The 11,261-nt window shown below is 36.1% G+C and overlaps 1 protein-coding gene across 7 annotated transcripts in view; it reads right to left on the reverse strand.

Annotated features, from left to right (window-relative positions):
* Nucleotides 1-952: 952 nt before the first annotated feature.
* Nucleotides 953-11,261, reverse strand: part of ZFAND6 (zinc finger, AN1-type domain 6) — a 99,236-nt gene continuing 88,927 nt past the window's right edge. For 5 of the 7 annotated variants that reach the window (XM_006888241.1, XM_006888239.1, XM_006888242.1 and 2 more), the window contains 2 exons: nt 4,731-4,844; nt 953-1,898 (listed from right to left, as the gene is read on the reverse strand). In XM_006888241.1, coding sequence (XP_006888303.1) covers nt 1,750-1,898; nt 4,731-4,844 — 263 coding nt within the window. In that variant the 3' untranslated portion in view covers nt 953-1,749. The remainder of the gene's footprint in view (nt 1,899-4,730; nt 4,845-11,261) is intronic. The other 2 variants (XM_006888243.1, XM_006888245.1) reach the window with 2 other exon arrangements.

The following is an 11,261-nucleotide window of genomic DNA, read 5'->3' on the forward strand; positions in this document are numbered from 1 at the left end:
ATTGGATGTGGTAGAAACTCTAAGAGAAATCTCTCTAGATCTAGCCATTATGAAAGAATCTTGAAGGCACAGTACAAGACACATCAGGCTAGTAATTGAAAAACTGGTAATCTGAATCCACCATTCCCTGAAACAATATACACTATTCCACCAGGGCTCCTTTCAATGCAGCTCACAAAAACTGATTTATATTTTGATGCTAGACAGAAAGGAGACCATACTGCAGAACTGTGATCCAAGTTCAGCAGCCACTAGTCACACGTGGCTACTGGATGTTTAAAGTATGCCCAGTTTCACTGAGGGAGCTCTGGTGCCCTAGTCTGCATGAAGTTCTGCTGACCCAAAGGCCACATTGTTCTGGCAGTTTGTATTAACTAGTGGTTCGAAGGGATGAAATCTCCTCCTGTGCAATTTACAGTTCCAGAAATCCAATAGCAGATCTGCTGCGAGCCAGTTCCAACTCAACAGCAATAATTTCTGTTAATCATATCACAAGAGCTCTGTTGGCTAAGTGGTGAGAGGTTGCACTGTGATCCCAAAGGCACAGGGTTCAAAACCCCAAACTGTTCCTTAAAGTAAGGATGGGCAATATCTTCCCATGCCGTTAACTGCCTCTGCAAACCCACTAAAGGGTCAGCTTTTAGTTGGTCCCAACACCCGACGAGATGGCACACAACAACAGATGCTAATTCAGCGGAAAAGTATAGAACAGGGAATCAGAAAAGGCTACAAACGATAACAGAGAAATAACAAAGAGATTCTCGGTTTTGACAAAATGCTGACATCTTCAATTTATAGAAATTTAAGATTACCATTTATCATCATTAGCCATAAAAAGACGTGAGAGAGAACTATTACAAAATCAGGGAAGTATAAAACGAAAAAACAGTCAAACGAAAAGAGTCAAAACAAACTACCACAAAGAATCACTGAGGGGAAAACCAAAAATCACACAAGTAGTGTTCTAGTTTTCCTTTTTATTTAATCAAAGACTGGTGGATAAACATAAATACAGCACAATTACTTCAGATCATTCTTCATATTGTATACACATAAACTGATGAACATATTCTAAAAGAAATCTGCAATCAGTAATGAAATGCATACAACTTTTCCATTCCTTGCTCAAAAAAAAAAAAAATCAAACCACACGAATCTCATCAGCACACATTCTCTGTGACAAATGATTCAGACATAAATAGTGGGTGCAAAGAAACTATATGCTAACATATGTATAATCTTTGTTAATGGGGGGAAAAAACCAACACAAACCAGAAGCAGCCATAATGATTAAGATACATTCAGTTACTGGTAACTAGTTGTGCCCTATAGAGCATTATCCAAAGAGAAATCGTGCTGTAGAGAAAAGCTATATATACATACACAATGAGAAACTAAACTGCAAGATTAACGCATGCATGTTTAATACTGGAAAAAATCACAGCCCTCCAAATTTTCTCCACATTTGTTATAAAAAGCCCTCTGCACTCAACTAAAATTAAATGATCTTAAAAGGATATAATACTTGTAAAGTTTACTTAAAGTCTTTTCAGCCACAGAAACTGCAATGGAAATAAATGTTCAGAGTCATTTTCAAAACAAAACAAAAATCTATTCTTCTGATGACATGCATGATTAAAAGGTCTATGCAAGATACATTGCTCTACATTCCCAATGACTAGGAAAAAAAAAGCTCAAGTCAATTTTTAGTTTGCAGATGGTCAAAGGATTTTGTATTCCAGCAGGAGTTCAAATCTTCTGGATCTTTTCACCAACAACTACTGGATTTTCTTTTCTGATTTTCTCAGCAGCATCAGCTTTGTAATTGTAAGAGCAATTGTGTACATCTGAATAACGGTGCACACCACAGTAAACATTTCCACACCGGCATTCAAACCCTGCAAGTGGATTAATACATATACATGAGTTAGAGGGATGATCTAAACATTCCGTTTCTTATCATAAAGTTAAACAGATTCATGACTTAGGGTAGCAATCTAAAGAACTATTCTAAGTAAGCTAACAACTTCACAACCTACTACTACTCTCAAAATTCATTAGCTTTGACAGCTTCATTTTTTGCTCATACATTAAGGTAAGACTTTATTAGATAAAGTCATACCTATGTTTCTGAGCTCAAGTTTGTCACCTGACCATAACTTCTGACCAAGTTTGTGAATGACCATAATTATTTCCTATCAGAAAAGGTATAGCTAAATTGAAAATTCAGAACATTTTCAGTTTCAACTAGTCAATGTAAAAATAAGCATAATGTTAGAATTAAGGTCAATAAAAAATCTATGCAAGAACTCTTAACAAGTACCAGATTATTGATGTTAGCTTTCCTTTGCCAGTCTCCAGTGGAGAAGGAATCAGGAGTCAGGGTGCCTGAATTTGAATCTACTTAAGGTAAATTAATTAATCTATTTGGGCCTTAAATTCTTCAACTCTAACTGTAGAATTAAGTTCCTATATTGTTTAAAAGGGTAAGCTATAAAGTGATTCACATACAGTAAACATGCAATAAATGTTACTTATTTTAGGTAAATTCCCAAAGAGTAGAAATAAGAAAAAGATAAGAGGTATAAACAGTTTCTTTGATATTGAAAATAGGTTCTGCTCTTTCCAAATTAGATTTTTATGATAGAAGTGTTGGGAAATGCAGCCTAGGCACCACTAATTTAAAACACTGACATACAAATTTAAAAACTGAAGCCAACAAGGACACTAATAAATTAGGCTGACTATGGGATAAAGAAAGGTCTCGTCTTCCTAAACATGAAATCTGAGCACTGATGAGACTGTATCCAGCATTAATGTGTTAAATGCGTTAATGGTTGGCTACCCAATGCGGACAGAGAGTGGGGTGGAACTCCCCGATTAAAACAAGCTTGGAAGGAATGGCGTCCACTTCCATAATAGCTTGCCTCCGGAAACCCTATGAACCTGGAGAGATGAAAGGCACCCAAGCATCGAGGATTCTCCTTCATGGGGTCGCTGTGAGTCGCCTGCGACTTGACGGCACTTAACACCAACAATATCTTATTTGTTCACATTTGTATTCCTTAAATAAACTTATCTGCCAAGCTTTGGGTTAAGGTATGAACCAATTGTAAGTATTTTCATAGACCAGACTCTACTCTCCTTCCCTCATCCCCAATGAATTCCTGAGTCATAGTTAATCTTCCTAAAAGCAAATTCTGCTCAATAATATCTACTTTTCTGTCCCTGTACATTGAATTCCACCCCCCACTGCTGTGTACCATCGAATCAGGTCCAACTGGCACAGGAGGAAATTGCCCCTCCTTCTCCAGCCGAGCATCTGGTAGGTTCAAACTATATGTCTTTGGGGTTGCAGTGTAGCTTCTTTCCACTAGGCCACTGTAAGCTGAATTTTTATGTAAAGCACAATGTCTAACAGAATACTCAATAAAAGATGTTCTTATCTACAGTTGTAGTATCCCTCAGCAGTGCAGTTACCACACTCAATTGGTAGTTAAATGTTAGAGGTTTAAGTAGTCTAGCCTGCCTCAAAAGATGGGCAGTACGAGCCCCCTCAGAGCTATCTTAGAAGGCCCTGTGGTGATCTACTTGCAGAAAGAGCAGTCACTAAAAATCCTACGGAGCACAGTTCTACTCTGACACACATGGGGTCGTCTTGAGTCACAATTAACCTAATGTCAACTGATTTTGCTGCTGTTATTTGAAAGTGCAGCTATACTTACTCTTCACCAATTAATCACAATACTCTTCATTAGTTTTCTCCGTCTTTTCTTGTGTGACTGAAGCACACAACCAGTTCTTCACATATTTTGCACTATTGTCAAATATCTTATCTATGGTCCCTGAGTATGATCTGTTTTATCAATTCTTTAAGTTTTTAGACAAGTTATTCCTTCTGCCTGGATGTTCCTTCCTATTTCTGTTATAAATCCTATTTATTACTTAAGACACCGCTACAGAATACAGCCTTCAAATTTTCTAAGTACTTTAATCTACTTTCTTTGCTAAATACTTTCTAACATTTCCCCCTCCCTCTCCTCTATACTTTCAAATACTTATTTATATAATAGTCAACATCAATGTGCACTGCCCAGGCCAATCCTTTTAAAAGTATTAACTCACTGAATCATCACAACTATACAGTTATGCAATTATAATGTAAAAACTGACACCATTTTATATATAGGATATACCTCATAGTTTGCCCCGTACTTTAAAATATCCTCTCTCATCCCCAATCTCGGGCTCCCTGAAGGCAGAAAACAAACCTTTGTTCATGGCACCTGGCACAGTGACCTTCCAAAATGTACTGCTCTGAGTCAGTTTGGCTTCACAGGACTCTAAAGGGCAGAGCAGACTACCACACAGGGTCCCTAAGGCTGTAAATCTAAAGAAGCCAGAGTGCCATATCCTTCTCCCACAACGTGGTAGAAATTCAGACCTTTCAGCTAAAAGCCAAGGCTTAACCACTGTCCGTCAGTGCTCAACTTACACTGACTTATCTTGTCCTCTCAAACTCAAGTAAAAGGAGTTTTGTTTTGTTTTTTAAAAAAGCTATTTCTTTTACTTTAAGGTGCATAATTACAGCTATTATTTAAGAAAATACTGAAATGGAAACGTTCTCAATATTCTCTCATGGGAACAAAAATTATTTTAATTAGAGTCACAGCAAAACACACATAATATTATAATATCTTCATTGTAAAACATTTGCTTTAGCACTTTACCAGTAAGTCCTACTTTCTTCCTGCACATGAAACAGCGATTCTTTTTTTGTTTTGGTTTTTCAAGAGACTTGTTTTGCTCTTCAGATGGCTGCTGTGCTGTATCTGGTACTGAAGCTGACAAAAATAGGAAAATGGTAGAATTTAATTATTCAATATAATTTTGGTATCTCTGTGACTAATCTCTACTTAATTTTAACCAATCCAAGTTATTCAGTGCCTCTGTGGAATTATTAGCATGGGAAGATGTTCACATTAAATTACAAAGTAGCCTATACTACAGCTCCTATTCTTAAATTATTTATGGATAGACACGCAGAAAATAACCTAGGAAAATATGTATACTGATATGCTCATAGGAGTTTATATACAGTATATCCTAAAAGTTAATTACTTTAGGCTTCTCTCCTCCATATTGCCTTTCAAGGAGGGAGGTCTGTCCCATTGGGAATGTAATTTTCTAATACATCAACTGTTTAAAAAAGTTAATTATTTTAGTTAAACTATTTTCTAATAATTATGTGTTAATCCAATAAAAGGCACACATTCACAAATATCACTTGAGTAAATTAAAGGAATGTGCAAGAACATGGCCATAAGTATACTTCTGAATATGCTCCATGTTCAAAGAATGTTCTTTTCAGCCCTGCTAACAGTGCTTACACCAGCACCTGCTACCACATAGCAGGTATTCAATAAATATTTATCCAATTATTCAATTACTTACCTATTTTATTTACATGTCTTGCTGCCCCAACTACACTCAGCCCACTCTGTCTCATTCCTTGTTTGACTCTCCAGTATCTGGCATAGTGAACTACAAATAGCAGATGCTCAAACACTTTGTTATGGATGCTGACTTGCTTATTATAACAACACACTATCTCCAATTTTAGCAAAATATAACAAAAGGCAAATTACCACAAACTAAGAAGTCAAAATGCCCTTAAAGATTTTATAGCATGGCTGCTTTGTACTAAAACTAGAAGGGAAGCAGTTCTACCAATACAAACATTTTATTTTCAAGTAAGAATGTGGACAAATAAAACCTTTTACTTTCAAGAAATAAATATCCTTAGACTATAAGCTCTTATAAAGGTAGCAGCTGAATGTCTTGCTTATGGTTTCATTCCCAGCCTCATTCCATTTCCAGATACCAGTTCTGAATGGTGTCTGGAAATAGAGAGAAGAAATAAAGAAGTTTATCTGCTTTGCATGCAAATTCTCAAGCATAATTCAACAAAGATATTTTTCAACATTAACCCTAACAATCTGGATAAGGAAACATGGTCTCTTTTTAAGATACAATTATATGACCTTTGAAATTAAGGATTTAGTAGGGTAATCTGAAACTTATAAACTAGGGCTCAAATTTGAGACCATGGCTATCTTTAAGATCTCCATGAGAATCATGTAAACTCAATTTACTAAAACTAGTGGCTGTTGATCTAAATTTTAACCAGGAACAAAATGTCATAGTGCTGCCTCTGTAATTCACAGAAATGATCCCATTTCCTCAGTTTACAGATGAACCATCAGATCAAATTATGTCTTAACAAGTTAAAGAAAATTATCCTGATCTTTAGAAAAGGCAGGCTATATATACATACAGTGAGTGAGCTAAAGGCCAAAGAACAGTAATTTTATTGACCTTAAAGTCAGAAAATTTGCTCAGGACTAGGTGGTTTTCATAATCTGAAATCCGAATTTAAAACAGACAAGTCTGTGTTGCATTTACTAGTCTTCACTAATTTAACTGTTACTGAATACCAAGTACATGGAATCTCCCAGCTACTAACGGTAAGATACTTCAAAAAGCAGCCGATATGTTTACGGCATTGAAGTCTATGGGGGAGAGAATAGTTTAAAAGTATTACATTTTATTAGGGCATTATGTTTATCGTAGGAGTACGCAATGAGGTTTGCAGAGTGGATTATATTTGGGGTTGGGGGTGTGGTTGGGGGATGTGGTGGGGGGATTGCGTACCAATGAGGGAGTTTTTCTTTTGCTTTTCAAGGAGAGGAGCAAACGGGGGTGGGGGGGGGGGGAGAAGGGTGCAACAATGAATGAATGGAATTCCAAAATCTCTGTAGATGTTCATTGAAATGAAAAATAAATTTTTTTTTTTTTTAAAAAAAAAAAAAGCACCCGAGAGGTAAAAGTTAGTTTAACTACCCACATGGAGGATCACATTCGAGAGGAACAAGGCCCTCGGCTCTGGGTCCTACAAAACAGAAAAAAGTACACAAATATAACAACAGATACAAGCAACTATTTAACACTATCTGTTTCAGGGCATATTCCTATACATGGGAAAAATTAAAAGGCACACAACATTCTTATGTCAACTTCAAACATTTTCTGATAGCTGGTTGGTCCCAGTAGTAAACACAGTATTAGATCCCAGTCACTGAATCAATCCACCTCATAGAGGGCCTTCCCCTCCTGTGCTGTCCCTCCACCCTCCCAATGATAGTGAATAGTTTTACTGAATAAGTGTAAACTCCACAGTGATAAGATAAAATTAATTTCCTCCTTCTGGACCTTACTTTTAACATGCAAAATGAGAAATCAGATGCCTAAGTCACTCTGAATTTAAAAATTCTATACAAAATGAAAATATATAAGCTTAAGAGACATATCTCTGAAAAGCTGTTCTATAATGTATTAAATCAAAAGGTCAGTAGTTTGAACCCACAAGTAGGGAAAGAAGCAGCTTCTGCTCATAAAGATTTACCACCTCAGAAACTCAACAGAGAAGCACTGTGAGTCAGGACTGATCCAGGGGTGGTGGGTAGAGCAGAAATGTCTAACAGAAATAGGAGTTCACAGACATAATTTGAAGTTTTCTAGTAATCACATTAAAAGTTAGTCACAGTGAAATTCACTGTAATAATATATTGAGTTAATGAAATATTTTAAAAATATATGATTTTAAAATGTAATAATATATTCTTTTAATATTTTATCTTTTACTAAACAGAGCGGCTCCATATAAATATTTCTATTAGATATCTGGAGGCAGAAATTGTTGCATTCCTTCATCTTAAAAACACAACCAAATAAAACCCTTGAAATCTGCTTTCTTCTGTGGTTAACCATCAGAGCTTTGTTGTTGCTGCTGTGCCTCATTTAGTCAGAACTGACTCACAGCTGACCCTCCAGAGGGTTTCAGAAGCAATAAATTATACAAGAGGTGACTGTCCATTTTTCTCCCATGTAGCAGCTAGTGGTATGGAATCAATCATGTTAAATACTATCATTTTCATTCTTTGATTCTATGCACTTTCCAGCTTTAGTTCCAGAACTTACCAACTCTGATCTGTTACTCCCCAAATTTCACATCTCCCTGTCTGAATGCACTTAGTATCTTCTCTAGAAAAATCCTTCTTCACTGTCTTTTTTTAAAATAAGTAATTCACATATAAAATTCACCTTTTCCCACTAATTCCAAAACATTTTCATTCCTCTGAAAGTATAACTCCATATACTCTCTATTCCCTCAGTCCTCAGCAAATACTAATCTGCTTTTTCTTTTATAATTTTAATCTGCTTTTTCTATGAATTTGTCTATTTTTATTTCATATAAATAGAACTGCAAAACATGTGGCCTTTGTGTCTTATTTCTTTCAATGAGAATAGTACTTTCAAGATTAAGCCATGTTGTATCATTTCAATTCATTTTTATAGCTGAGTATTATTGCATAATTTTTGTTGCTGCTGATTGTCTTTGAGTTGAGCACAATTCATAGTGACCCTATGAACAAAAGGCTTGAAGTCTCTCTACAACTATCAACATTTATCAAAGTTCATAGGGTTTCTGGAATCAAGTTTTTTTTATGACGTAGATGTCACTCCTGCTTCCAATTTAGTTATTCATACTGAGGGGGCCCTGAGTTCCCACAATTCGTTAATTAATAATGGTGCTGGTATGAATGTTTGTATCCCAGTTTATGTGAAGATAAATACTTTCCATTCTCCTGAACATATAAGTAGAAGCAGAACTGCTAGGTCCTGGTGGCCTAGTGGTAAAAAGCTGCACTGCACTCCCAGAGGCATACTGTTCAAATTCACCAGGTTCTCTGTAGGAAAAAAAGGGGCAATCTCCCATCCACGTAATTTACTGTCTCTGAAAACCCGCTGGAGGGTCAGCTATCTGTTGGCACCTACTCATTGGCACACAACAACAAACAACATAGTAACGTAGGGAGTTCTGGTGGCTCAGTGGTAAGGAGTTGCACTGCCAACTCAAACGTTTAAATCCACCAACTGCTCCCTGAGATAAAGAAGGATGAGCTCTTACTGTATGATTTATTGCCTCTGAAAACCTGCTGGAGTATAAGCTATGGGTCAGCTCACACTTTACGGTATATAACATAGTTAACTTAAAGCTTCATCTCATATAATGAGTATGTTGTTAGGAGAAACTATTCCTTGGAAAAGGACATCATGCTTGAAAAGGTGAAGGTTGCAAAGGAAAGGAAGACCCTCAACTAGATGGATGAGCACAGTGACTTCAGCAACAGGCTCAAGTGTTTCAGAGATTATTAAGATGGCACAGGATAGGGCAGTGTTCAGATGTATTGTTCACAGGGTTTGCTATGAGTTGTACTCAGCTAGAAGTACATAACAACATAGTAATTCCCTTCAGCTCCTTAAAGAGTGCTCAAACTGTTTTTCATTTGAAAAGCAGTATTTGAAGGTCCTACTATGTCCCTATCCTCCACGGCAAATTGTTAGAGATTGCAGTCATCCTAATGCGTATAATAAAAGTGGTGACTTAGGAACCTGATGTTAATAATGCTAAACATCTTTCCACGTGCTTAATAGAACTGTTTATTCAAATTCTTTGCCCATTTCTTGTTATTTAAGAGTTCTTTCTAGATACCTTGCTGTTGCTGTTAAGTGCCATCAAGTCGTAGATAACTCGTAGCGACCCTATGAACAAAAGACCTGAACACCTGTATAACCTTCATCATTTCTCCAAGTTCACAGAGTTTCTGGAGACAAGCTATTTCAGAAGTGGATGCTACTCCTGCTTCCAAGCTTGTCTTAATTGGGAAACTCCACAAAACACCATCCACCATTATCTCATCTGACACATCAGTGTCAGTGTTTAGCATCACAGCAATCCCAAGTTACCTTTTTACAGCAAATGGACAGACCAGTGCTGTACCAATTTGAAGACACTATATTAGATACATAATTTGCAAGTAGTTTCTCCCACTTTGTAAGTTATATTGTCTTTCTGCTCACATTGTCCTTTGAAGAAAAGTTTTAAATTCCGATGTAGTCCTATTTTGATTTTTTTATTCCTGATGTTTTATGTGACAAAAATATCTAAAAAGTCTATGTCATGAAGATTTATCCATGTATTTTCTTCTAAGCTATACAGTTTTAGCACATATTTAGGTTTATAACACATTTTAAATTGATTTTTTTAAATATGATTTGAGATCTACTCCTTTTGCATGTCAATAAAAGGTTGTCCCAAGAGCTGAAAGGACCGTTTCCATCATTCAATGGTTTTAGCACCAATATCGTAAATCTATTGCCAATAAATACAAAGATTTATCTTTGAACTGTCAATTTTATTCCATAAAATGTCTATTCTTAAGATAGCAGCACAAAATTTTGATTACTGTAGCCTAAAGAAAATTTCTAAACTGAGAAATCCTTAATTCCCAAACTTCAGTCTTTATTTTTCTCAAGATTGTTTTGGCTATTCGTACTACTTCATACTCTTCAAAAATCAGATGAAACTCTCACAACTTTCTTAAATTGGTCCATAGGGAATGCTTTCTTTTGACTCTGAATCACAAACATAATCCAACTTGATATGAAGTCAGGGACATCCCCAGGGTTACAATAGCTTGAAAACTCCAATTACACTTAAACTCAGTGCAGTGAACACCTCTATACTGTCCAACAAAAACTCAGCTCTTAAAATGCTTCAGTGACAGTTTATGATCTCAGGAATTCTTTTTCTCTGCTACAGAAATCATATTCTGAAAACAGCTTCACTGTTTATGCCTCCTAAACATGCCAAAACCACCATGGTATTTTAAGAATAAGAGACTCCTTTGCAGGCTATAAAACTCAACACCTTACTGGGCATGGTTACCATTTTCCTTCAATAGTAATGAAGGTTGAAGGAAGGTAAGTGTGGTGCGAGGTCAAATGCTTATGCATATAATATATGAAGGCAGAACCCCTGAATTAAAATGCCACTTTTTTTTTGCTAGTATCCAAAATCTTAAAAGTTAAGCACACCGGTGGCAAAAAAAGATATTTAGAGAATATAAAAATGCTCTAAAATTACTGTATTAAAAAGCTAGCTTTGTTGAATGAGAAATCTGACTTACATTCTTTTTTTTTAGATTTTACAGTTTTATTCTTAGCGCACACTGCCAGTAAATTAAATTTACTTTCTCAGAAAGTGAGGCACGTAACACGTACAGGGCCACCAGAATAACTGACAGGTATTGATAGAAGTGAAGCTGGCTTCATTTCCTTTGTACATAATTGGGTGA

The sequence above is a fragment of the Elephantulus edwardii genome, unplaced genomic scaffold (assembly GCF_000299155.1).
Source record: "Elephantulus edwardii isolate Elephantulus edwardi_28Jun2011 unplaced genomic scaffold, EleEdw1.0 scaffold00066, whole genome shotgun sequence".
Classification (NCBI taxonomy): Eukaryota; Metazoa; Chordata; class Mammalia; order Macroscelidea; family Macroscelididae; genus Elephantulus; species Elephantulus edwardii.